The sequence below is a fragment of the Tachyglossus aculeatus genome, chromosome 15, assembly GCF_015852505.1.
Source record: "Tachyglossus aculeatus isolate mTacAcu1 chromosome 15, mTacAcu1.pri, whole genome shotgun sequence".
Taxonomy (NCBI): Eukaryota; Metazoa; Chordata; class Mammalia; order Monotremata; family Tachyglossidae; genus Tachyglossus; species Tachyglossus aculeatus.
This window is the reverse complement of record NC_052080.1, coordinates 16,749,263-16,777,117: the sequence shown is the minus strand read 5'-3', so window position 1 is coordinate 16,777,117 and position 27,855 is coordinate 16,749,263. Positions and strand designations below refer to the sequence as shown.

Genomic DNA, 27,855 nt, shown 5'->3' with positions numbered 1-27,855 from the left:
AGCTGCTGCATCTGCTGCATCTGCTGCTGCTGCTGCTGGTCCGGGGCGCCGCGGCGCAGTACTCCAGCGACCTCTGCAACTGGAAGGGCAGGTAAGCCCCCCAAAGGGAAGGTCGGGGGCCGGGGGCCATCCCCCCCTCCCCCTCTCCCCCTCTCCCAGGGGACAGAAAAGCCTCCCGAGGTTTAAGACCCCCCTTCGTCCCCCCCCCCGCCCCCCGTCATTTGGCGGGTCTGGGGGCGAGGCGGGGGAGGGGCGGTCCGGCCCCGCGCCCCCTCCCCTTCCCTCCTCTCTCCCTCCCCTTTCCCGGACAAAAGAGCGAAGGGTTAAAATTCCGGAGCTCGGGGAACAAACCCGCGGACATGTGAGGACCCGGTGCCCTCCTCCTTTCCTCCTCCTTTCCTCCTGCTCTCCTCCTCTCCTCCTCCTTTCCTCCTGCTCTCTTCCTCCTCCTCTCCTCCTCCTTTCCTCCTTTCCTCTTCTTTCCTCCTTTCCTTCTCCTTTCCTCCTGCTCTCCTCCTCCTCTCCTCCTCCTTTCCTCCTTTCCTCTTCTTTCCTCCTTTCCTTCTCCTTTCCTCCTGCTCTCCTCCTCCTCCTCCTCCTTTCCTCCTTTCCTCTTCTTTCCTCCTTTCCTTCTCCTTTCCTCCTGCTCTCCTCCTCCTTTCCTCCTTTCCTCTTCTTTCCTCCTTTCCTTCTCCTTTCCTCCTGCTCTCCTCCTCCTCCTTTCCTCCTTTCCTTCTCCTTTCCTCCTGCTCTCCTCCTCCTCTCCTCCTTTCCTCCTTTCCTCTTCTTTCCTCCTTTCCTTCTCCTTTCCTCCTGCTCTCCTCCTCCTCCTTTCCTCCTTTCCTTTTCCTTTCCTCCTGCTCTCCTCCTCCTCTCCTCCTCCTTTCCTCTTCTTTCCTCTTCTTTCCTCCTTTCCTTCTCCTTTCCTCCTGCTCTCCTCCTCCTCTCCTCCTCCTCTCGTCCTCCTTTCCTCCTTTCCTCTCCTTTCCTCCTCCTCCTCCTTTCCTCCTCCTCTCCTTCTCTTCCTTTCCTCCTCCTCTCCTTCTCTTCCTTTCCTCCTCCTCTCCTCCTCCTCCTTCTCCTTTCCTCCTCTCGTCCTCCTTTCCTCCTTTCCTCTTCTTTCCTCCTTTCCTCTCCTTTCCTCCTCCTCTCCTCCTCCTCCTTCTCCTTTCCTCCTCTCTTCCTCCTTTCCTCCTCTCCCCTTCCTTTCCTCCTTTCCTCTTCTTTCCTCCTCTCCTCTCCTTTCCTCCTCCTCCTCTCAATCAATCAATCAATTGTATTTATTGAGCGCTTACTGTGTGCAGAGCAGTGTACTAAGGAGCTTGGGAAGTACAAGTTGGCAACATATAGAGACAGTCCCTACCCAACAGTGGGCTCACAGTCTAAAAGGGGGAGACAGAGAACAAAACCAAACATACTAACAAAATAAAATAAATAGTATAGATATGTACAAGTAAAATAAATAAATAGAGTATGTACAAACATATATACATATATACAGGTGATGTGGGGAAGAGAAGGAGGTAAGACGAGGGGGATGGACAGGGGGACGAGGGGGAGAGGAAGGAGGGGGCTCAGTCTGGGAAGGCCTCCTGGAGGAGGTGAGCTCTCAGTAGGGCCTTGAAGGGAGGAAGAGAGCTAGCTTGGCGGAGGGGCAGAGGGAGGGCATTCCAGGCCAGGGGGATGACGTGGGCCGGGGGTCGACGGCGGGACAGGCGAGAACGAGGCACGGGGAGGAGATTAGGGGCAGAGGAGCGGAGGGTGCGGGGTGGGCTGGAGAAGGAGAGAAGGGAGGTGAGGTAGGAGGGGGCGAGGGGATGGACAGCCTTGAAGCCCAGGGTGAGGAGTTTCTGCCTGATGCGCAGATTGATTGGTAGCCACTAGAGATTTTTGCGGAGGGGAGTAACATGCCCAGAGCGTTTCTGGACAAAGACAATCCGGGCAGCGGCGTGAAGTATGGATTGAAGTGGGGAGAGACACGAGGCTGGGAGATCAGAGAGGAGGCTGATGCAGTAGTCCAGACGGGATAGGATGAGAGCTTGAACGAGCAGGGTAGCGGTTTGGATGGAGAGGAAAGGGCGGATCTTGGCAATGTTGCGGAGCTGAGACCGGCAGGTTTTGGTGACGGCTTGGATGTGAGGGGTGAATGAGAGAGCGGAGTTGAGGATGACACCAAGGTTGCGGGCTTGTGAGAGGGGAAGGATGGTAGTGCCGTCAACAGTGATGGGAAAGTCAGGGAGAGGGCAGGGTTGGGGAGGGAAGACAAGGAGTTCAGTCTCAGTTCAGTTCAGTTCTCTCCTCTCCTCCTTTCCTCCTCCTCTCCTCCTTTCCTCCTCCTCTCCTCCTTTCCTCCTCCTCTCCTCCTTTCCTCCTCTCTTCCTCCTTTCCTCCTCTCCTTTCCTCCTTTCCTTCTCTCTTCCTCCTTTCCTCCTCTTCCTCCTCTTCTCCTTTCGCCCTCCTCTTCCTCCTCTTCTCCTTCCCCCTCCTTCTTTCTTCCTCCTTTCCTCCTCCTCCTTTCCTCCTTTCCACCTCCTCTCTTCCTCCTCTCCTCCTTTCCTCCCCTTCTCCTTTCCCCCTCCTCTCCTCCTTTCCTCCTCTTCCTCCTCTTCTCCTTTCCCCCTCCTTTCCTCCTCCTCTTTCGCTCCTCCTTTCCTCCTCTTCCTCCTTTTCTCCTTCTCTTCTCTTTTCCTTCTCTCTTTCTCCTTAGCTTCTCTCCTTACCCTCGTCTTCTCCTTTCCTCCTCCTCCTCCTCCTCCTCCTCCTCCTCCTCCTCTGGGACACCCAATTCCCAAACTGAGCTGGCATCCATGACCATGTGTCCTCTCCATCTCCCCGGTCCTTGTCTCCAGCCCTTACTACAGTGCCTGGCACATAGTAAGCGCTTAATACCATCATCATTATTATTCTCCCCCACAGTGTCCCCTACCATCTCTTCCCACCCCTCCCATGCCCCCTGTGAATGAACACTGAGCCAGGCCCCCCTGAAACATCTGGCAGCCCCTCACTTGGAAATAACACACTCGGGCAGCCCGGTCCGCAGCAGCAGGATCAGACTCTGGACCTGCCTCTGAGCTGGCCTCTGAGCTGGCCACCGAGCTTGCCGACTTAGTCACCCCGACTCGATACTTCAGGCTACAAGCCACCAAGAAACTCCTGCTCCCTTTTTTACAGCGCCATCCCACCCTCTTTATAGAATTGTCTACTTTATTGAGTCCTCTGTGATGTGGCAGCTGAGGTAGAAGTAGAGTGGTTTTGATAGGTATTCTAATTACTCCGCTTCTGAAACCACCCGCCTACCCCATCTAAGTTCGTCACCCCACTCTCTTCCCCGCCCCCCCCATCTTCTCTCCTTCCCTTTTTCCCCCACCCAGTCCTCGGATTTGAAATCAGGATTTGTTAAGTAAGAGATGTGGCTGTCCTCTTCCTCTCTTCCCCTACAACCTTCCTTGCTAAAAGAAGCTTTCTTCAAAAAATGGTATTTAAGTGATTATGGGTGAAGCACTGTTACAATTCATTCATTCATTCAATTGCATTTATTGAGTGCTTACTTTGTGCAGAGCACTGTATCAAGGGCTTGGGAAGTACAACTTGGCAACATATAGAGATGGTCCCTACCCAACAGCAGGCTCACAGTGTAGAAGACTGTTCCAAACACTAGGATAAAGGCAAATTAATAGGTCAGACCCAGGTCCTATCCACATGGATCCAAAATAGGAGGGAGAAGAGGTATTGAATCCCTATTTTACAGCAGGGGAAATTGAGGCCCAGAGAAGTGACTTGCCCACGGTCACCCAGCAGGCAAATGATGGAGCTGGATTAGAGCCCAGGTCCTCTGACTTCTAGGCCTGTGTTCTTTCCATTAGGCTTTTCTTCCCATTCTATGGGAATGACTTTATTTCATGGAATCCCATGGGACGGGGGGAATGGATTGAGTTTAAAGTGGTAAAGCGGTAAATTCCAGACTGTAACTGCCCCACTCTTAACCCAGATTCTGGCCTCTGATTGAAAAGTCTGTTCATAACTGGCAAAATGTCAAAGGCTGCCTTCGGTGACACCAGGGAGCTGAGAAATCATGGTAGTGTAGATCGGGGGTTGGATCGACTTGGATATGTGGGAGAGGAGGATACTTTAGGGAGAGCTTGAAGTTTTCCTGGAAATCTCAGAATGAAAGACCAACTGGTTTCCTGAAAAGAGAGTGGTTGTGTGAGGGGGTTGGGTTTAGCCACTGGACTGGTCCCTTTGGTGACTCTGAGATATTTTTAGTGTGGCACTAAACAGTATTTAAATGACTGACCAGTTCCACTCTAGCAGAAACTGAAAGTAGGCAGAAGGGCATATTTCTGGGTTTCATAAAGCCCGTCTTGCAAAGTGATCCTGGTCTAGAAGAGTTGACATGATAGTGAGGGCTCAGTAAATACCACTGTTCGATCGATGGATGATTCTGGGGAAAGGGGGACAGGTAGGCTCGAATGCAACCGAGTCAGACCAGCCTGACGTTGCTCTTGAGACAGGTGGACTCCCTTCCCAGACCTCTCTCTCACTAAGAGGAGAAAGGAAGCCTGAACTTTTCCAAAGGTAGAATTGTCCGGAGCAGTCGTGTTCCTCCGAAGGGAGGCCAGCACCTCCCTGTGGGAGGGAAGAAGGCGGCAGAAGTTGGATGCCGGGATTTGTTCAAAAAGGAGTTAGTTGTGCTCTTCAAACCAGGAATTCTTCCTTTCCTTAGCAGTTATGTGCATCCTGGTTGCTGCTTGCTTATGCAAACCGTCTGGGTTATTTGCATGTTTGCTTTTTCACAGAACCGTGGTGTCAGTTTAATTAATCAATCAGTAGTATTTACTGAGCAACTACTGTATGAAGAGCATCATACCTCGGGAGAATGCAGTAAATAGGCACCAGGGACCTTACCATCTAGCGGAGGAGACAGGCACTAAAATAATTTACAGACAGAAGGAAGCTCATTGTGGGCAGGGAATGAGTCTGTTTCTTGATGTATTGCGCTTTCCCAAGCACTTAGTACAGTGCTCTGAACACAGTTAAGTGCACAGTAAGTACGAATGAATGGATGAATGAAGGGAGAAGGAAAGGGGGATATGCACAGGAGGGCGGGAAGGAGGAAAGTGGGGAGGAAGAAGAGCTTCAAGCCAGAGGGGCAGCGTGGAGGACCCTTCCTTCTAGGGATGGGAGATCGATGGTGCAGACAGTCCAGTTGGATTGGCCCAGAGAGAGACAGGAGACAAAATTTCCACCTGTACTCTCGCCGTCGATGAAATCCAAGGAATTTTATCTTCTAAGGAGGTCACCAGATGCTTATTATGCTCCCAGAAGGCCCCACAGGAGCTCTTCGACCCCTTAACTGGATTTTTTGCCGCTTCTGGCGGGGGCGACGATAGAGGCCGGAGGGCTTCCCAGGGTAGTTAGGTTTCTAGGGCCCAGGCAGGGTATCTCCAGTCTGCCCCACCTCGATCTTGCCCTCATTTTTCCGCATCGCAAAACAGCTGACACGCTCCTGGCTGTAACCTTCTGATCACTTCAGATTTGTCTTTACTAGCTTAAAAACCATGGAAGTTTTTATGGCCTTTTTTTTTACGAGGCCCTGAGGCAGCATATTAAAAGTTTGGAACTACCAAAGCAGGTGGCCAGGGACGCTTCCGATCATCTCATTTGAAGACTCGGGACTTTGATAAGTGTCCAGTGTGGGTCTGGCTTTGACCATTGAAAAAGGCATCTCTGTGGTCAAACCATTCAGCTGATGAGCAGGGATGGGGTTGTTATTCGATTACACTAAAGATGGTGACGTTCTGCTATTGTCAAGGGTGCAAACTGGATGTCCATCAGTCAGTCGTCTCTACTGAGTGCTTACTGTGGGCAGAACACTGTACTAAGCGCTTGGGAGAGTACAACAGAATGATAAACAGACGCTGCCCACAACGAGTTTACAGTCTGGGGTGGGGACAGACATTAGTAGAAATAAATGACAGACACATACATAAGTGCTGTGGGTCTGGGAGGGGGGAATGAATCAAGGATATGAGAACAGTGACTTTTATATTATCCTTGACTATAAGGAGTAGAAAATGAGCCAGTGGGCTGGGGAGCAAGGTTTTTTTTGAGACCAAAGTGGAACCTATGGATTCTAGTGGGGCCTGGTGGAAAGAACATGGATTTGGGAGTCAGGTGATCTGGGTTCTACTCCAAGTTCTGCCACTAGCCTGCTGTGTGACCTTGGGCAAGTGACTTAACCTCTCTGGGCTTGTTTCCTCAGCTGCAGAATGGGGATAAAATGGTTTATGTGCCCTCTGGGGAACAGAGACTGTTCTGATTTGATTGCTTAGGCTGTGAGCCCTATGTGGGACAGGGACTATGTCCAACCTGATCCAACTTGTACTTCCCAAGCGCTTAGTACAGTGCTCTGCACACAGCGCTCAATAAATACGATTGAATGAATGAATTATCTTGTGTCTACCCCAGCACTTACTACATTGCCTGACACATAGTAAACGCTTAACAAATGGTCTTATTATTATTCATTCAGTCAGTCAGACGTATTTATTGAGCGCTTACTGTGTGCAGAGCACTGTACTAAGGGCTTGAAAAAGTACAATTCTATTATTACTGATGCCTTGTATGTACCCCAGTCTCTAGCACAGAGTAAGCGTTTAAAGGTATTTAGTGTGTGCTTACTATTTACAGAGCATTGTACAAAAGCCACTACTATTCTTATTTTTATTAGTCTGATGGGGTTGTTGAAGTGCTGGAAAGTCCAGAGCTAGTGCCCCCTTGTTGATTTCTTGCATATGAATTACTGAAACTTACTGAAATTACTGAAGGCCTTAATCTTCTAAAGAGATGAATGAGTGAGCAGAGAGGAATGGATGTGAACACCTAGCTTTTGGGTGGGCAGTCCAGAAAGAAAACAAGTCCTGAAGTAGAATTCTTCCCAATAGAGTTCACCCCCTTCCCCATTAAGTCAGAGAATTTGGAGACCCCCGAGCTGTGCAAGCCTCCGCCCCTCCTCTGGGCCTGAGGGCCAGATTAGGGACCCCTGAGGTCAGCGACGTCCCGACCGCTGTCTTGTTTCCGACCAAGCGGAGAAAGGGCAGAGGAAGCCACTGCACCAGATCCTTGCTGTGGTTTGCAGAGTGGTCGGATCTGGCCCCTCCTCCCTCTCCGCTTGCAAGTGTGTAACCGTTAGAAGTGAGTTTTCTGAGGTTCAGATGCAAACCCTACGATTGTTTTCCTTAGAAAAAGAATCTTCGAACCTGTTTAAGCCCAGGAATGTTTTGAAGACGGTGGGGCAGTTTGATTTCACGAGGACAAAGCCAGTAGTTTGAATTCTAGGGGGTTTACACGCTCTCAGCCAAGGTAATGCTCTTTTTAAAGATTTGCGGGAGAAATCAGCTAGCTTCTGACCATTTTTTCTTCAGAGCTCCTCCATTGTTTTTTGGTCAGCAACTTTGTATCCAATCAATCAGTGGCATTTAATGAGCAGTGTAGGAGAGCAGTGTAATGGCTGCCCCATTTGGGTTCGTTTTGGGAGCTGGAAGGATCTGGGTTCTAATCCCGACTCTGTCACTTGTCTGCTGTGTGACCTTGGATGACTTCCATGCCTCAGTTCCCTCATCTGTAAAATGGGGTTAAAGTCAGGGAGCCCTCTGTGGGACAAGGACTCTGCCCAACCCGATTATCTTGTATCTACCCCAGCACTTAGTTCAATACCTGGTACATAGCATTTATTAAATACATAACCCCCCCCCCAATTTTTATTATTATTGTTTATTGGGAATGAAAATAACCTGAGTTAACTTCTCTTGGACCTGGTGAGATGGGTTTTTACAGTATCAGTAGCAGAAATAATAATAATAATAGTACTTGCTAAGTACTATATGCCAAGCACTGTTCTAAGCACTAAAGTGATGATGATGATGACGACATTTATTAAGCGCTTGCCATGTGCAAAGCACTGTTCTAAGCGCTGGGGAGCTTACAAAGTGATCAGGTTGTCCCACGGGGGGCTCACAGTCTTAATCCCCATTTTACAGATGAGGTAACTGAGGCCCAGAGAAGTGAAGTGACTTGCCCAAAGTCACACAGCTGACAATTGGTGGAGCCGGGATTTGAACCCATGACCTCTGACTCCAAAGCCCGCGCTCTTAACACTGAGCCACACTGCTTCTCTAAGGTGGACACAAAATAGTCAGTTGGGACACAGTCCCTGTCCCTTATAAGGCTCACGCTCAGTCTCCATTTTACAGGTGAGGTAACTGAGGCCCAGAGAAGGAAAGTGACTTGCCCAAGGTCACAGAGCAGACGTGTGGTGGAGCCGGGATTAGAACCCATGACTTCTGACTCCCAGGCCCGGGATCTATCCACCAGGCCACCCTGCCTCTACCCACTGGGTACAGTGCCATACACTAAGAGGGAGGAGGAGAGGGAAACTGGAGCTCAGTTCTTGTCATCTACCCTGCTCTTTGGAGTTTCCTTTGGTAGTGAAATCCTCCCCTAAGACATCTTGCCAAACGTTGCCAGGAGGATCAATTTTCTTTTTTATGGTATTCGTTAAGTGCTCTCTAGATGCCCGGCCCTGTAATAAGTACAGTGCTCTGCACACAGTAAGCGCCCAATAAATACGATTGATTGATTGATAAGTGCTGGGGTAGATACAAGTGAATCAGGCTGGACATGTTCCACGTGGGCTCCCAGTCTCAATCCTCACTTTATAGATGAGGGCTCTGAGGCACAGAGAAGGTGAGTGATTTGCCCAAAGGCACACAGAAGACAACTGGCAGAGTTGGGATTAGAACCCAAGTCCTTCTGATTCCCAGGCCCGTACTCTATTCACTAGGCCACACTGCTTCTCTTCTGAAGGTGAATTTCTTTTACCTTTCCTGGAAGGGAGGTACTATCAGAGCATAGGCAGCAGGGGCAGTCAGTCATTTATTGAGCGCTTACTGTGTGGACAGCACTGTACTAAGCGCTTGGGAGGCTATCAGTGCCCAGCCTCCTCCTCATCTTCCTCTTCTCGTCCTCCTCCTCCTCCACCACTTGCCTGCTGGGTGACCTTGGACAAGTCACTTCATGTTTCTCGGCCTCGGTTTCCACATCCGTGAAATGGGGATTAAACACCTCTCCTTCCTACTTAGACTGTGAGTCTTATGTGGGACAGGGACAATGTTTGACCTAATTATCTTGTCCCTATCCCTAGCACTTATTCCAGTGCTTGGCCTATAGTAAGCCCTGAACAAATACCACAATTACTACTATAATTATTGTTATTCTCAAAAGTCAGACCAAAGAGCAGTGAGGAGATAATTACAATAATTGAGGTATTTGTTCAGCGCTTTATACGTGCCAAGCACTGTACTAAGTGTGGGGTAGATTCAGTACAATTAGACCCTGCGCTGTCTTAGTCTAGTGCCCTGAACACAGTAAGCATTTAGTTAAATACCTTTGAGAACAAGAATTTAATCTCCATTCTACAGATGAGGGAACGGAGACACAATAAGTCACCCACAGGCAAGTTTGTTCTGTGGTGTTTGTTCAGTTCTTACCATGTGCCAGACATGCTACTATGCGCTGGGGTAGATACAAGCTAATCAAGTTGGACACAGTCCCTCTCCTATATAGGGCTCACCACAGTCCCCATTTTACAGGTGAGGTAACTGAGGCACGGAGAAGCAAAGTGACTTGCCCAAAGTCACCCAGCAGGCAGGTGGTGGAGCCGGGATCAGAACCTGGGACTCCCAACCCCCAGACCCGCCTCCTTTCCGACAAGTCCAGGTGGCTGATCCCTCCCTTCCGAGCCCAGAGGAAACCGGGCAGGGTCGGCGACCTGATTCTTCCCCCGTCCCCTCAAACTGACCGAGACCTGTTTGGACTAAACCTCCCGCTAAAGGCGTTTCTTCTTTCCCTCTGCACAGCGGGCTGACCCACGAGTCGCACAAAAAGGACGTCGAACAAGTTTACCTCCGCTGTTCCGAAGGGTCGATTGAGTGGATGTACCCCACCGGGGCGCTGATCGTGAACTTGCTCCCGAACACGCTGTCCTCGTCCAACAAGCATTTGACTGTTTGCATAAAGCCCTTCAAGGACTCCACGGGAGCCAATATTTATTTGGAAAAAACTGGAGAACTGAAGCTCTTGATCCGGGATGGAGAGTCCAGCCCCAAGAAGATATCGTGCTTTGGCTTTGAGCAGGGGGGGCTGTTTGTGGAGGCCACCCCTCAGCTGGACATTAGCAGGAAGATCACACGCTTCCAGTATGAACTGATAGACAAGAGAACAGCCTCTGATTTGCACACAGTTTCTGGTGAGTAGCGGCCCGCCGACGATCGCACGCGCTGACAGGAGAGGAGGTGAGGTGGGATGGAAGACAGAGCCTGGAAAGAGGGAGCGAACCCCCCTCGGGGCCTTTAGAAGAATCCGTGAATGGTGTATGGCATCTCGGGGGCAAAGGGAGGACAGACTAGAAATTCAGGCACGTGTTTGGTTTCGTCATCATAGTTTCGCTCGGTTGGAGAAAGGCATCGCAGGTTTTAGCTGAGCTTGAAATGTGTAGTGTAGAGAAGAAGCGTGACCTAGTTGATACAGCATGGACCTGGGACTCGGAAGGACTTAGAGCAGTGCTTTGCACATAGTAAGCGCTTAACAAATGCCATTATTATTACCATTACTATTAAGGACCTGGGTTCCAATCCCGGATCTGCCACTTGTCTGCTGTGTGACCCTGGGCAAGTCCCTTCTCTGTGCATCAGTGACCTCACCTGTAAAATGGGGATTAAGACTGTGAGCCCTACGGGGGACAGGGAGTGTGTCCAACCTGATCAGCTTGCCTGGCACATAGTAAGCGCTTAACAAATACCACAATCATCATGGAGGCACAGAGAAGTTAAGCACCTTGCCCAAGATCATACAGCAAGGAAGTGTGGGGACCCAGATGGTATTTATTAAGTGTGTACTATGTGTCAAGCACTGTTCCAACTGTTCCAAGGGACTGTGTCCAACCTGTCCCCCATGAGAGGCTCACAGTCTTAATCCCCATTGTACAGATGAGTTCACTGAGACAGAGAGGTGAAGTGACTTGGCCAAGGCCACACAGCAGACAAGTGGCAGAGCTGGGATTAGAACCCAGGCCCTTCTGACTCCAAGGTCTGTGCTCTATCTACTTCGCCCGGCTGCTTCTTCAAGTACCAAAAACTCAGGTGCTATGATCAGCCAGTGACTCATTCTCTCCACTCCTCGAACGGTCAGATACAGCCGAAAGCAAATAATATCGTGTCTTCTTTTGGTACTCTCCCAACCTCTTAGTTCAGTGCCGGGCATGTAGTAGGTGCTCGATAAATGTGCCGTTGATGGATTTGAAACAACGCTGCTGCGGAACTCTAGACTGTAAGCTCGTTGTGGGTAGGGATCGTGTCTGTTCTGTTGTTATAGTGTACTCTCCCAAGTGCTTAGTACAGTGTCCTGCGCACCGTAAGCACTCAATAAATACGACTGATTGCGGTACCTTTAACGTGCTGAAAGGTGGCACATTGGTCAACAAAACCCAAGCTGGTTAGAATATAGGGATTTTCAGGGCTCTTTTCAATGGTATTTACTGAGCGCTTACTGTGTGCAAAGCGCTAAGCGCTTTTCTCTTGCAAACTTTAATGCTACAGCCATTTTCTAGCTGGTTGTTGGGGCTGCCAAGTTCCCTAATTTTCAGAACTTGAGCCGATCGAACGGCAGACACGGTTGCGCGTGTCTTCACGGCACATTTCCAGAGAAGCGTCTGGTACAGTGTTTTGCATCCAGTAAGGGATCGATAAATACAACTGATTGAATGAATGAATGAATGAGGAGGTGACCATGCCGGAAGAAGTAGCCGAGATGTGCTTGCACTGGCTCTCTTCGGTTCTTATGCAAACTCGGAGGGACCCAATTTGGGCTGAGCCAAAGAGAAGCAGAGCAGGGTCGGTAGACTGTAAAATCTTTGTGGGCAGGGGTTGCGTCTACAAACCCCGTCATATTGTACTTTCCCAAGCATTTGGTACCGTGCTGTGCCCACAGTAACTTGGATGAATAGCATCAGTTGCTCTGCCAGGGTGCCTTTATGAGGGGGCTGGCTTGCTTTTGTTACCGAGGAAGGCTCTGAAATTCCGCTCCTCCTCTCAAAACCTTCTTAGGGGGGCCTGATCTCACCCCAGACCTTTTAGCAGTTGCAACAGGAAACTGGGTAGCACCTGTTCAAAGACAGCTCTGGCCTGGAGCTGCTGCCAGGGGCGGGGGCCTGGGTCAGCCCCGAGACCCCGCAGGATAATGGGGATGACGGGATGACGTGGCAGGGAGGGAAGCAGCAACCACGTTTCCTGAACGAGATCGGCTCCGAGCCGGCCTTTTTTCACTTTCACATCCTCTGAGCTCATCGGCTCGCTCTTCCCGAGGTTAGAGAGCGAGCGGTTGTCGTGAAAGACTTCCAAGGCGAACTCGACAGACAGCCGGCTCTTCCTGTCCGTCCGGGCCTCCCCCCTCTTCCCACACGCCCGGCCGGGTGGCTGACCAGCAGAACTAGCCGGTGGGAGATGAGTTCGGGTGCCGCTTTCCGCCACGGTTGTCACCGTCTTGTCCTCTGGTTTGGTGCGACTTCCTCAGCGGCCTAGCGCTGATGCAGCTTACGATAGGAGCTTAATGAACGGTTGGAGCCCCAGGAGCCCGACACGGAGAGAGACCAGTTTCTGGCTGGAGTCTTGCCAGTGGCTTAATATGACGAGCCACGGTTTTATGAGTCTGCAGTTGTGCTTTTCCAGTTTAATCAGCGTTTTGCAAGCAATGCAGTGAACCAGCTGTGTGTGTAGGTGTGTGTGTGTGTGTGTGTGTGTGTGTGTGTGTGTGTGTGTGTGTGTGTCTAGGGCAGGCTTAATTCAGTCCCTAAAGAGCCTTTAGATTTTCCCAGTTTGGAATTTAACTGTTTCCTGATCATTCATGTGTGTTTCTCTTCATCTCACTGGTTTCCAATGCCTCCCGATGAAGAGATCTGCATTCTTCTGTCCTTGAGGTAGCCCCAAGGGTTTTTGGTCTTTAATGAACCACCAGCTAATGAAATCCCCCCTTTCCCCCACCCTGCCTCTGGATGCCGGCAGGAGTTAACTGGAGAGTGTCCAGAAAGGGAGTGTTTTTGTCCAGAGTAGAAATAGCTTAACCAGGGACCTGGGGGAAGAGAGAGTCAGGCAGCTCTCTCGCAGTGTCTAAGTCATAGTGGAGAAGCATCTAAGTCATAGTGGCGAAGAGCCAGGGGGGTGTTGAGGGAGACTTGTATTTCACAAATACTCAAGTTTTTCTCATCTTTGAACCAGGCTTAACTCAGCTAAATTCCTTCCAAAACTGAGCTATTTTGCAGGTCATCTGTTGGATGGAAAGTAAAAGAGACCTGGGTTGATTTCTTTCTTTTTTTTTTTTTCGAGGAGGCTCAGATTCAGGAACTCAGGAGTGGAAAACTTTACCAAACTCAGTTGGCTACCTGTTGGATTTAGGTGCTAAATAAAACTTTAACTAAAATGTCCTTTTATCTTAATCTCTGGCAACACCCAGGGCCCAGATCCGCTTTATGGCTTTTCAAAGATGTGATGCCTGACGGGTTGAAAAGTTCTTAAAGGGACTGGAGGATTTAATGCAAGACTTAAGCAGAGAAATAACTGGAAAAATCCAGTCAACTAATATAGAACAGTGGCTGTGGGTTAGAGCAACTCACCATCTTGAGGAGCTGGAGAGGAGAGCAGGCAAAAGTTGAGGCATTTAGGGATTGGTTTTCCAATTAAAAGTTGATTCGCTTTGGGGATATCTGGGTGACAGGTTCCCTGCTCTCTGAAACTTTAGACTTGTCTTCCTTTTTCCTCAGTGAGAGATTTTATTGCAAGATGGGAGAAAGCTGTGTGAGGCTGTGAGAGTATTCTATTATTATCAGAATCAAGTGCCACCAAGTTTTCCTTGTAAGTCTGGGGGGCAAGGAATTTCGGGGTGTGGGAAGAGGAGTGAGGGAGGGAAGGGGAAAAGGAGTAGAGAAAGGAAGAGAAGAGTCATGCCTCCCTTCTGGCCTCTCCAGCTCCACTGCTGCTGCTACCGCTGGGCTGGCTGGCCCCAGCTCCATAATAATAATTGGTATTTATTAAACGCTTACTATATGCCAGGCACTGTACTAAGCACTGGGGTGGAAACAAGCAAATTGGGTTGGATATAGTCCCTGCCCCATGTGGGGGCTCACAGTCTCCATCCCCATTTTCCAGCTAAGGTAACTGAGGCACAGAGAAGTGAAGTGACTTGGCCAAGGTCACACAGCAGAGTGGTGGTGCTCCATGGGGCTTCACCCTATCCCTGGTCTGTCCAAGCTGGATCCCAGGAGCCAAGTGAGGGGTCGGAATGGGCTGAGCCTCTGGGGAATCCTGCAGAACTGGCCAGTCCGCCACTGCCTTGACCCCACCAGACCACCTGGGAGGGCCAGGCAGGGACGAGATGGATGGTCAGTTTGTCCTAGAGGGATTCTCGGCCCGGCAGGAGAGGAGTCCCTGGATGCGACAGTGGTGGCATCCTCCCAAGTAGGGGGCAAGAGATGGAGCTGATGTCTGGGCTCCGCTTTGGTGCCCTGTCCATTCAGTCGTATTTATTGAGTGTTTACTGTGTGCTGAACTCTGTGCTAAGAGCTTGGGAGAGTACGATATAGCAATAGACAGGCACATTCCCTCCCCACAACAAGCGTACTGGGCGGGGTGGGCTGGGCTAGCTATGGCTGCCCACCTGGGCCCTAGAAATGTTAGCTTTGACTAACGGGGGACGGTCCCATGTAAGCTCGCTGTGGGCAGAGAATGTGTCTGTTATATTGTGCTCTTCTGAGCACTTCAAACAGTGCTCTGCACACAATAAGCACTCAATAAATTTGATGGGTTGATTGAATGAATGAATCAACAAACTGAAGTAGCACGGGAAGCAGCAGGACCCAGTGGATAGAGCATGGGCTGGGGAGCCAGAGGACCTGGGTTCTAATCCTGACTCTGCCCTTTGTCTGCAGTGTGATATTGGGCAAGTCATTTCATTTCCCTGGGCCTCATTTCCCCCATCTATACAATGACGGTTCATACTGTGAGCCTCACATGAGACATGGAGGTGTCCAACCCGAATTGCTTGTATTCACCCCAGCACTTAGTACAGACCCTGGCCCATAGTAAACGCTTAACAAATACCATATTAAATAAACCGATGCCTCTGCGTGAGAGAGCGTGGGGTGGTGGGTAAGTGAGTGGCTTGGGTCTCATTGCCCTTTTTGTCAATCTCTCTCAGGCCAGTGGCCCCCTGGAGTGTTTTTCCTCTGAAAGTTTGAGAGAAATGTACATGTGGATGGGTGGAGGGAGGACTCCTTGGCAGTGAAGAAAACCTGTTGCTCACTTAAATCAGCATAGAAGGGAGAACATGTCGCGTGTCACTAGCCTGGGTTTGTTTGGGTTACACAATGGGCATTCTCTTAGAATCGAGATGCCCAGTGCCCACACAGCAGGAAAACCAGACTGCTCCCAAGAGCAGATGTCAGGGGAGGAGGCGGGGCAGCCATCGTGGACCTGAGCTGTGGGCTGCAGTGGCTGGTTTCTGGAGAAGGAAAATATTAACGCAGAAGCAGTGTGGCTTAATGGAAAGAGCGTGGGCCCTGGAGACAGCACTCTGCCACTTGCCTTCTGCTTGACCGTGGCAAGCCACTGCACTTCTGGGCCTCGTTTCCCCATCTGCAAAATGGGGATTCAGTTCCTTCCTGTAGATCATAAGCTAGTTGTGGGCAGGGCACGTGGCTACCAGCTCTGTTACACTGCCCTCTCCCAAGCGAACACAGCGCTCAATAAATACGATTGATGGATTCTCTCACCTCCTTAGGCTGTGAGCCCTATATGGGACAGGGATGGTCTTACTTGACGATCTTGTATCTACCCCCAGCGCTTAGCATAGTGCTTGGCATCATCGCTAAAATAATACCACTGTTATTATAAGCAGGACACGGGGAGGGTACGTCCTCTCCTTTGTTTTCAACACATCTCCCTAGGTGAGCGTGTGTTCGGAACATGTGTCCATGCTTGCCTCTCTTCACTCCCACATTCACGTTTTGAAAAACCCGTCATTTTTTGGCAAGGCCCTAAAGATGTTCCTGCAACCGAAGAAGAATATAAAAAAAAACCCTCAAACAGAACACACCCCATTCTACCCAGCTTGTGGCTCTGCCCTAAATCAGTCCCTTCTCTTGGGTGTGGTTTCGGGGGTGAAGTCTCTGTTCCAGCCTCTGCCAAGAGATGATTTTCAGATCCAGTTTGAGGCGGATCTTCTGGGAGTTTTTAATTTTGGGGGGAGGTGTGGACATGGGAAGTCAGGGAAGAGGCCTGTAAAAAGCCCTTTGCGGGGGCGGCTCACACTCAGAGCATCATGGGAAAGGGCAACTCTGAGGGACTGAGGTCAGGTGACAGAGAAGATAGTGAGGATATATCTCCCTGGAAGGCAGAAATGGGTGACTCAGTGGAGGGGCTTCGGTTTTTGGTGGAATTTCTGCATCGTTGGAGTTGTGGGGGAGTACCGGGGGCACCTTTGGTGAGGAGGCTCTCCCCACGAATGCACTCCTCTGGGACGAGAAGCTGACAACAGATCACGGCACTCAACTGTATAGAGAGCGACTGTGGCTTCACTCTGCTCCGCTACTCTGGCGCGTGCATAAGTGGTTTCTCTTCCCAATGGGCAGTCAGAGCCAATAAGCCATCGGGTGCATTCTGGGGCCTGCTGAGCTGAGGCGATAGCCCACAGATTTAATGATCCATAGATTTAAGATCCTCCCCGCCTCCCTCCTCTTCCCTCCTCCTTCAAAACTGCTTAGCTGGCTAATTCCTGAGGCAGTGCCTGAAGAAGAGAAGGAAAATTGATTTTTTTTCTTCCCTCCTGCCTGACTGCAGCCCGAAATGGATCCTAGAGTTTTCTCTAATGAGCTCTGTTTTAAGCAGGCATTCTTAAAAGTGGCGGATTACAACCCAGGAGAGTGCTAATCTAAGAGTTCTGGGTTCCAATGTGCTGTTTGACCTTGGTCAAGTAGCTTACTTCCTCTGGGCCTCAGTTACCTCATCTGTAAAATGGGGATTAATACTGTGAGCCCCACGTGGGACACAGACTGTGTCCAACCTGGTTAGCTTATATCTGCCCCAGCGCTTAGTATGGGGACTGGTCTTTAGTAAGCACCGAACAAATGCCATAAAAAAGGAGAGCTAATTTAAAGCACTCTAACTTGCACCCTAAGTCTGGATTCCTCGAGGCCGTAGCATCCTGGATCTAAGTCCCCAAATCGGCAGGAAAATATATATAAAAAATATCCCAGGCTGCACTTTTAAAAGAGAGCTTGCCCCTCTGGTTTATGCTTGCTTGTGCTTTACAAGGCATCTTATTAGCCTTTGATGTTCTTGCTGCTTCACTTTCTTGCTTTCCCCCTAACGAGCTCTTGGTCAATTTATCGTCCCCTAGTCATGGCCCACTTTTTTTTTAAGGCATTTGCTAAGCACTTTGGGTCCAGCACTGTGCTAAGCACTGAGGTAGATACAAGTAAGCTCATTGTGGGTAGGGAGTGTGTCTGTTTATCGTTGTATGAACTAGTACAGTGCTTTGAACACAGTAATCAATACATATGACTGAATGAATCAAGTTGGGCACGGTTCCTGACCTGCATGGGCCTTACAATCTATGTGGGAGGGAGAAGGATTTAACCCCCATTTTACAGATGAAGAAACTGAGACCCGGAGAGTAAGTGACTTGCCCAAGGTCACACTGCAAGTGATTGACAGATCCAGGATTAGAACCCAGGTACTCTGCCTTCCTTCAGTTGGAAGGAAGGAAGGAGCTAAACCGGACCGGCTTTTAGGTTGTGTGGGAAGGGCAGAGAGGGAGACTTGAGTGTTGGTTGTGGATGTTCAAAGGGGACCTGTGGGTTTCATGTCTGAAGAAAAAGTAGTGAATTGTCTTCCCCTAATGGGCAGATGGTGGGTAACTTATCCTGAAGGTCACAGGGCTGATGGCCGTTTTTATTGGAAGCTTCTACCTAAGGTGGGTGGCCCTAGGACAGCAGATCTTTAGTGACCCACGGATCACTGGTCATTCGTACCTTGGGTCATGCACAGGTTCTCCTTGGGCGAGGAAGTAACCAAGGATATTGTCCCCCTTGTGAAATGGGGATCCCGAATCTGATTATCCTGACTCTACCCCAGTGTTGAGTCCAGTACCTGACCCCTGTAAGGGCTTGAGTGGCGTATTCTCTCCACGAGGATCATTTTTTCGCTGACGGGCTTAGCCGTATCTTCCAAGAAATGGTTCTCCCTCCCTATTGCATCATTTTACAGAACAGCTGGAGATGAGTGGCAGAAACAGGAAGGGAACTGGTGCTGTGTTTTCAACACCATCGACTTTCCGTCTCCGTCACTGCCTCTCCATAATAGGTTTCAGACGAACCTGATCAACACCCAAGTTTCTCCTTAACCACTTCCCTGTTCCGCTCTAGGCGAGCTGCTCCTTCGCTTCTTTATCCCATTCCTAACCTTCTACCGACATCCCCAGTTTCTTCTGTCGTGCCCGGAAGTGGGGTTTTCCCCACTTGAGCCCCCCACCCCGTCTTTCCCCTGCATAATTGTGTCTTCCTGCTTAGGGGTCGTCTCCTCTTTCTGCCTCGTTGCCATTTTTAAGGCTTGTAGCCAGCTGCCCAAACAGGACAGACCTCTTGTGTCAGCCCAGGGGCTCAGAGGCGTGCAATCTGACCCCCGCCCTCAGTTAGAGGCTGATGTGGCCACCTACCTTGTGGAAAGGAGACTTCTACCCACTCGTCGAGACACAATCTGCCCCTCCTAACTCGTTCCTGGAGTGCTGACTAAGTCGGTCCTGCCCAGAGCTCTCTTTCTTGGCCATGATGGACTTCATAGTAGTTGTAATAAAAGCATTTATGATGGTATTTGTTGAGCACTTACTATGTACCAAGCTCAGGGGCAGAGACAAGATAATCAGGTCATTCACAGTCTGAGTAGGAGGGGGAACAGGAATCGAATCCCCATTTTCCAGCTGAGGAAACTGAAGCACAGAGAAGCAAAGTGACTTGTCCAAGATCACACAGCAGGCAAGCGGCAGAGCCAGGATTAGACCCCAGGTACTCAGACTTGCAGGACTGGACCCTTTCTACTAGGCCATGCAGCTTGCCATCTGTAGAAGCAATAGCCTCTCAGGTGCAATCTACTGCTAAGACTTTAAGCTCCTTCTGAGTATGGTAAATCTCTTATAGGTCTGCAGTACTTTCCCAAGAGCTTACTCTAGACCGTAAACTCACTGTGGGCAGGGAACGTTTCTACCGGTTGTATTTTACTCTCTGAGTTCTCCTCAGCTGTATGCTCTGCATGCAGTAAGTGCTCAATAGTTACAATTGATGATGATGAAGTGCTTAATTTGGGATGCTTTTTTTAAAAATGGAATTTCTTAAGCGCTTACCATATACCAGTCTTCAAGCCTTGAGCTCGTTGTGGGCAGGGATTGTCACTCTTTATTGCTATATTGTGATTTACCAAGCGCTAAGTACAGTGCTGTGCACACAGTAAACCATAAATACAACTGAACGAATATGTCAGCCACTGTACTGAGCGCTGGGGTAGATACAAGTTAATCACGTGGGGCTCACAGTCTTAATCCCCATTTTACAGATAGGTGATTGAGGCACAGAGGAGCGAAGTGACTTGCCCAAGATCACTCAGCAGACACGTTATGGAGCCGGAATTAGAACCCAGGTCCTCTAGCTCCCAGGCCCGGCTCTTTCCACTAAGACACGCTGCTTCTCACTCATGCTGTTCTCCCGGCTTGACCTGAGCCTCCTCCAACCCCTGAACTCCTTCATTCAGTCGTATTTATTGAGCGCTTACTGTGTGCACATCAGGCAGACTGACCCCAGCTCTCCCCACACACAAATCTCTCCCCAAATCCCACTTCCACCACCAAACCACCTTGGATTCATTTCCATCCACCCGTCAAGGAACGCCCCCCCAGGGGGTAGTTGCCGGACACGGGGAGCCGAGTTCTAGGCACTCGCTGGAAGCTGCCTCTTGCTGGAAGCCGGCCGACTCCGCCGTGGAGTTGAAAAGAAATCCGACCGGTTGGTCTCGTTGGATGGTTGGTCTTTCTCCTGATAAGTTTCAGTCAGCGAGCGAGTAGCTGAGTCACCTCAACCTCCTGACGTCCTCCCTGTGGGCCCCGGAGGGTCCGGGGGCCCTGGGTCTTGGGCAATCCCTCCCCTGCACTGTCTGGATCCGTGCTCTGCCTTCACTTGCCCCTGGCTAGCAAAGCACCCCTCCCACTGATTCATTCATTCAGTTCATTCATTCGTCATTATTGAGCACTTACTGTGTGCGCAGCACTGTACTAAACGCTTGGGAGAGTCCAATAGAACGATGAACAGACACGTTCCCAGCTCACAACGAGCTTACAGTCTGGAGGGGGAGACAGACATTAATAGAAATAAATAAATTACAGATATGGTCATAATCAATCAATCAATCAATCAATCGTATTTATTGAGCACTTACTGTGTGCAGAGCATTGTACTAAGCGCTTGGGAAGTACAAGCTGGCAACATATAGAGACAGTCCCTACCCAAGAGTGGGCTCACAGTCTAGAAGGGGGAGACAGAGAACAAACCCAAACATACTACCAAAATAAAATAAATAGAATAGAAGCATAAGAAGCAGCGTGGGTCAGTGGCAAGAGCCTGGGCTTGGGAGTCAGAGGTCGTGGGTTCTAATCCCGCCTCCGCCACTTGTCAGCTGTGTGTCTTTGGGCAAGTCACTTCACTTCTCTGGGCCTCAGTTCCCTCGTCTGTAAAATGGGGCTGAAGACTGAGTCCCATGTGGGACAAACTGATGACCTTGTATCTATCCCAGTGTTTAGAACAGTGCTCAGCACATAGTAAGTGCTTAACAAATGCTTTTATTATTATGATTATTTTTATTAAATGCTGCGGGGCTGGGAGGCAGGGATGAAGAAAGCGAGCAAATTAGGGTGACACAGAAAGGAGTGAGACTCTTCTCATGGCAGAGCCACCATGAGAAAAGCAGTTTGTCCCAGTAGACAGAGCTTGGGCCTGGGTAGTCGGAGGATATGGGTTCTAATCGTGGGTTTGCCACTTGGCTGCTGTGTGACTCTGGTTAAGTCACTTCTCTGGGCTTCAGTTACCTCATCTGTAAAGCGGGGGGATTCCAATAACTGTTGTCCTTTTCTACTTATACTGTGAGCTCCTTGTGGGGCAGGGACTGTGTCCAACCTGATTATCTAGTATCTACCCCAGCAGTTAGTACGGTGCTTGGCACATAGTCGCAAACAGCCATAACTTCTTCCTCGGTTTCCTTATACACATAATGGGAATAAAATACCTGTTCTTCCCTCTGTGCTGTGAGGCCCATATGGGACAGGGACTGTGTCCAGTATACTTATTGTCTTAACCCCAGTGCTTAGTTCAGTATTTGGTGTGTAGTAAGCACTTAACAAATATTATAATAATTATTATTCCACAGCTCATTCTCCGACCCTTCAGAAAACTGGGAAATTGAGCCCCACCAGCCAAAATAATGGCCAAGCCTTGATGTAATGATACAGCTTCTGAGTCAGCCTGGTAGGGTCACATTCAGCAACTATGATGCTTTGCCCCATTTCCCAAATGCACCGCTCCCTTTAGTACCCACTGCCACATTCTGCCCACCAGTCCAACCTGCTTCCCCTGGATCAATCGATCAATCAAAGGTTGAGCACTTATTGTATGCAGTGCATTGCACCAAGCATTGTACAGCACAACAAAATTGCTGGGGGTGATCCTTGCCCACAAGAAGCTTATTGTCTATAGCGGAAGATGAATGCTAAAGTAAATTAGGGGTAGGGGAAGTTCCTCGGGAGACTGGATGATTTTGTCTTCGATTAGGCCAGGAAGTGAGTCGGTAGAGCTTTGGTTCCAAGCAACTATGAGTCTTTGATGTTCTCTTCTATCCTCAACCTGTCGTGCCATTTGTGCCCTTTGTTTCCAAGTCCAGAATGTCAGATTGGGGAAGGGAGGGAGCATGATTTCCTCCATTAGGACCTGGGTTCTAATCCCAACTCTGCCAGATGCCTGCTGTGTGACTTTAGACAAGTCGCTTCACTTCTCCCGGCCTCACTTTCCTCATCTGCAAAATTGTTCCTCCTCCTCCTTTTATTTTTTTTTAAATGGCATCCATTCAGTGTTTATTCTATGCCAAGCGTTGTACTAAAGCGCTGGGTTAAATGTAAGCCAATCAGGTCGGACACAGTCCCTTTCCTACGTGCGTCTCACAATCAATCCCCATTTTACAGATGAGGTACTGAGGCACAGAGAAACGAAGGGACTTGCCCAAGGTCACACAACAGACAAGTGGCGGAGCCGGGATTAGAACCGAGGCCCTTCTTACTCCCGGGGCCGTGTTCTATCCACTTCGGGACAAAGAGTGTTCTACCCCGGCACTTAGGAAGTGCTGAACAAATACCATAATAATAACGATAATAATAATATCCTCTCTCAGCCCATGGGTCCCCCACGCCCCGGACCCTCATTAATTCCTCTCTTTTTTCCTCCCACAGCCCCTTGCCGTCCCTGCAGTGACACAGAAGTTCTCTTAGCTGTCTGCACTAGTGATTTCGGTGAGTCTTATCCCTTTGTTCTATTTCTGTCTCATTATCCTCCTTTGGCAGAAACCTGTCATAGTCCAGTTCCCAATGTGCTCTATAGATCCCAACGAGCAGGCAGGCAAATAACCTGCAAACTTTTGGCTGCCTCACTAAACTAGCCAATCCATCAGTGGTACTCGCCGAGCACTTTTGAGCACCGATCACAACTGGGAGAGTACAACTGAGCTTGTAGATCCGAGCCCTCCCACATAACAATGTAGCCAGTCATTCAATCGATTGAACCCTTACTGTGTGCTGAGCACTGTACTAAGTATTTGGGGGAGTCCAACACAACAATATAACAGACACATTCCCTGACCACGAGTTTACAGCCTAATGCTTGTTATATTGTACTCTCCCAAGCGCTTAGTACAGTGTTCTGCCAACAATAAGTGCTCAGTCAATTAATGTCTATTTCCTCCTCTAGGCTGTAAGCTCCTTGTAGCCAGGGAACATGCCTACCAACTCTGTTCTATTGTCCTCTCCCAAGCGTTCAGTACAGTAATTCGGCTCTAACGCTCGCCTGCTGTGTGATCTCGGGCAAGTCACCTAACTTCTCCGACTTGGTGTCCTCATCATCATCATCATCAATCGTATTTATTGAGCGCTTACTGTGTGCAGAGCACTGTACTAAGCGCTTGGGAAGTACAAGTTGGCAACATATAGAGACAGTCCCTACCCAACAGTGGGCTCACAGTCTAAAAGTCCTCATCTGTAAAACTGGGGATTCGATATTCAGTTCTTCCTCATAAGACTATGAGCCTCGTGTGGGGCAAGGACAGTTTCCAAACTTATCAACTAGTATCCACCGAGGTAGCTCTTCCTAAATACCGCGATGAGACGTCCTGCCGTGTTGCCACTTGCCTCTGAACATCACTTTCACTTGGTCCCTCTCTCCAGTTGTCCGAGGATCCATTCGGGATGTGACCAATGACCCAGAGCAACAGGAATCCGTCATCTATGTCCACGTGAGCAAACTCTACCGGCAAAAGAGCAAAATCTTCCAACCCTTGCCGGGCGGTGGAGGATGGCAGGGCCCCATCAAGACTCCGTTGGAATGTGGGGTGAAGCCCGGGGATGGAGACTTCCTCTTTACCGGCCGCTCCCGCTTTGGGGAGCCCAGATTGGGCTGTGCCCCTCGCTTCAAAGACTTCCAGAGGATGTACAGAGACGCAGAGGGCAAGGGCCTAAATCCCTGCGAAATAGGCACGGTCTGAAGGCCACCGTGGACCTGAGAGAGACCCCTTTCGCCCTTCGACTCGCCTCGGGCCTCGACGAATTCACAGTCACAGTGGATGTTACGAACCTCGCTGCAAGCGACACCCACTCCCCTGTGCCCCCCGAAGAGCCCGAGCCAGGCGGTTATTGGCGGTATGAGCCAGGATGCCCACCGACTTGCCTCTGGACCCATTGGAAATCTCGGAAGATGCAAACTAAGTTATTCTTGTCGTCTTTAGCGATTTACGTGGGAGACGGACTCCCCACCGTCTGGAAGACCCGCCTTCCGTGTCCTCTGAATACTAATTTCATGGGTATTTTTTTTAAAGTCTTTAAGATGTAGCGTGAGGTCTGGCTTGGTCCTGCGTAAACTGTCCCGACCAGGATTGGCACAGATAATCTTGCAAGGGGTTGCTTTGTAAAAAAGCAGGTGTACAGTTTGAAGTTGTTTCTTATGACAGAAATTTATGGAGCCAAACACTTTTATTTTTTTTTCCTTTTTTTTTTTTGATTTTTAAAAGAATGTACAAGTGTCACCTACAGCCTGTTTGAGGCTGGCAAATTATTCCAGAGCAATAAAGGTCCTTGGATTTGACTGCCGTCTGAGAACCGTCCCGCCCCCCACGGCACCCACCCCTCCTCCCCGGCTTCGGCCACCTGCGCCTCGACCAGGTGGGTGAAACCACCCACCAGCTGTGTGGCCTTGGGCAAGTCACTTCGCTTCTCTGTGCCTCAGTTACCTCATCTGTAAAATGGGGATGAAGACTGTGAGCCCCATGCGGAACACTGACTGTGTCCAACCCGATTTGCTTGTCTCCACCCCAGTGCTTAGTACGGTGCCTGGCACATAGTAAGTGTTTAACAGTTACCACAACTATTATTACACATGGGCTTTACCACCTCTCCTGTTCAGTCAGTTAATGGTATTTATTGAGTGCTTACCGAGTGCAGCACACTACTAAGAGCTTGGGAGAGTCCAATATAATATAACAATATATAATTGTTAGCCCTGTGTGCCTGGCTGGTCCTCTAGGCTGGGCTCTCAAACATCCTCAGAGTGTGAGTGTCTACGCCTCTGACCTGCCACTATTTTCACCCTAAGTCAGCGGGGCAGGGCCAGGGGCGAGGGAGGAATTTGGGGGTCACCGGGACCTCAGCGCTCCAACGTTTGTCTGGGGAAGCACAATATGCGTTGCCAGCTGGACCGTCAGTTTTCCAAATCTGACCCGCAGGAGACTCAGCCTGCAGATCCTCTCCTCGGGACGGTCGTTCACGTCATCTGCCAATCACTCTCGGAAGGGCCGGCCCAGCTGATGACAGCAGAGGAAGGAATTGGGGCTAAGAAGGACTTGGGTTTTAATCTTGACTCCGCCACATGTCAGCTGTGTGACCTTGGTTGGGCCTCAGTTACCTCATCTGTAAAATGGAGATTAAGACTGTGAGCCCCCATGTGGGACAACCTGATTATCTTGTATCTACCCCAGCGCTTAGTACAGTGCTTGGCACGTAGTAAGTGCTTAGCAAATACCATCATCTGTAAAATGGGGATTGAGATTGTGAGCCCAATGTGAGACAGGGACTGTGTCCAACCTGATTAACTTGTATCTACCCCAGTGCTTAGAACAGTGCTTGGCACATAGTACACACCTAATAATAATAATAGCAATGATAATAATAATCGACCTGTGTTCTAATCCTGGATCCACCACTCTTCTGCTGTGTGATCTTGGGCAAGTCACTTCGTTTCTCTATGCCTCAATTCCCTCATCTGTAAATGGGGATTAAGACTGTGAGCCCCATTTGGGACATGGACGGTGTCCAGGCTGATTAGCTTGTATCTACCCCAGTGATTAGTACAGCGCTTAGCACAGAATAAGCGGGTAAAAAATACTATTTAAAAAAAAAGTCTGGGCTTTCCACATCTCGTTGCCCTGGCCTCGTAACTGGAAACAGTCGACTCCAGCTACAGCCCTGAGAGGCAGCATTAAGGTCCAGGCCTGACCACCTGGAAGAAAAGCAAAGTGGAATCTAGCAGGATTGGGGGATTTGTAAAGCCCAGACTAAATTAAAGGATAAGTGGTAGATTAATGAAGCAAAATGAAAGGATAAGTGGTAGATTAATGAAGCAGCATGGCATAGTGGATAGAGCCCGTGCCTGGGACTTAGAAGGACACGAGTCCTAATCCTGGCTCTGCCACTTATTTTCTGTGACACCATGGGCAAGTCACTTCACTTCTCTGCACCTCAGTTATCTCATCTGTAAAATGGGGATTGAGATTGTGAGCCCCACGTGGGACAGGGACTCTGTCCAACCCGATGTGCTTGTATCCACTCCGGCCCTTAAAACAATGCTTAAAACATAGCAAGTTTGTGAAAAAATACCACCATGATTACTATTAAGGCAAGTCTGTGGTTTTAATCCAGGATTTCAGATGGCTTATTTCTCTTGCTGCTTGTAATTCCTATAACCTTTATGAAGGGAGACTTCAGATTCAGTATTGGATCTCTCCCTATATATCTATAGCTACATATGCTATATAGACAGGTATGTGCGTGCATATATAGAGTAACTGCATTAATCAATCAGTGGTATTTATTGAGCGCTTAGTGTTTTTTGAACACTAACAAATGCCTGGGAGAGGACAATCCAATAGAGTTGGTAGACACGTTCCCTGCTCACATCGAGCTTATGGTCTAGCTGTATCGCATACAATCATATTTGATTCATTCTGTAGTATTTATTGAGCATTTACTGTGTGCAGAGCACTACTAAGCGCTTGGGAGAGAATGATACAACAATAAACAGACACATTCCCAGCCCAACACGAGCTTACAGTCTAGAGCACTGGAAACAAGGTACTCATGCCTTTTGAAGGCTTGAAGGATCCCAATTCTGGGACTGCAACAGAGGCATCTTAGTTTCTCCCAAATAACTTCTGGGTCTGTCGGGTGTGGGATGGGGAAGCAGGGTACTTAGTACAAGTGCTCTGCACAGAGTAAGCACTCAATAAATACCACTGATTGATGGATTGATTGTGGGGATGGAATCTACTGGGGCAGAAGATGGTGGGAGCAAGCGAGTCGGCGATTCCCGATGGGGTGGTTGAGGTTGTGATTTCCCAGTGGCTCTTCCTTTCACCCAGGATGGTCTGAGTCCGGATGCCCGCCTGGGCAGATGGCAGGGGCCTGGCATGGGGTCGGTAGCAGCCGGGGATTTGGGATCCGTGCATGTGGTCAGGAGTGTTGCTACCCTGAACCATCCCCTAAGGGGTCTCATAGGACCCCTCTCCTCATTTTAGGGGCTCCAAAACTGACCGGAAAGGCACGAGACCCAATGGGAAAAAAGCCCAAATGACCAGTTTGGAGGCTTTGGTATGGGCAGGGTTTGTCTGTGGCAAAGTGGGGGAGAATGGGGTCCCCATATTGGAGGGAACCAGTTGGAGACCCTTCATTCTACCTTGTAGCTCAGGCTGGGGCTGGGGCCGGGCCTGGGGAGTGTCTCAGCCACGAGCACCATGGTCACCACTTCCCATCTGTCCAGTCTGGGGCAGCGGCTTCCCCCTCCGCCCCCCGGCTGCCCGGGCACTCCGCCAGGGGAGGTGATGCCAGCCGGCCACGCGCCCTGCCCAGCGGGCAAGGGTGGGGTTGGATCACTGAGGCAGAGCCCTGCCCTTTGCATTGAGGGAGGAGCCCCATTCTACACCCTCTGCCTCACGCTGAGCTTGACCTCTATCCCACACTGAGCTCACCCTCTGCTCCAAATTGAGCTCACCCTCTGCGAGATATTGTCAGTCAGTTGTATTTGCTGAGTGCTTACTGTGTGCGGATCACTGTACTAAGTGCTTGGGAGAGAACAATATAACAAACATTCCCTCCCCACAAAGATTTTACAGGCTACAGGCATTTACA

At 49.7% G+C, this 27,855-nt stretch overlaps 1 protein-coding gene across 1 annotated transcript; it reads left to right on the top strand.

Annotated features, from left to right (window-relative positions):
* METRNL (meteorin like, glial cell differentiation regulator) lies at positions 1 to 24,541 on the top strand. The gene is made up of 4 exons (XM_038757270.1): positions 1 to 91; positions 9,918 to 10,306; positions 22,642 to 22,701; positions 23,629 to 24,541. The coding sequence occupies exons 2-4, from the start codon at positions 9,994 to 9,996 to the stop codon at positions 23,943 to 23,945; spliced, it is 690 nt and encodes a 229-aa protein (XP_038613198.1). The 5' UTR covers positions 1 to 91; positions 9,918 to 9,993; the 3' UTR covers positions 23,946 to 24,541.
* The last annotated feature ends 3,314 nt before the right edge of the window (positions 24,542 to 27,855 follow it).

Bases quoted from the DNA above. Each gene is read 5' to 3' on its own strand.
- METRNL (XM_038757270.1), top strand. From the start codon at position 9,994: ATGTACCCCACCGGGGCGCTGATCGTGAACTTGCTCCCGAACACGCTG. The intron at 10,307-22,641 runs GTGAGTAGCGGC...TTCCTCCCACAG, and splicing joins TGATTTGCACACAGTTTCTG to CCCCTTGCCGTCCCTGCAGT. The intron at 22,702-23,628 runs GTGAGTCTTATC...CCCTCTCTCCAG, and splicing joins TGTCTGCACTAGTGATTTCG to TTGTCCGAGGATCCATTCGG.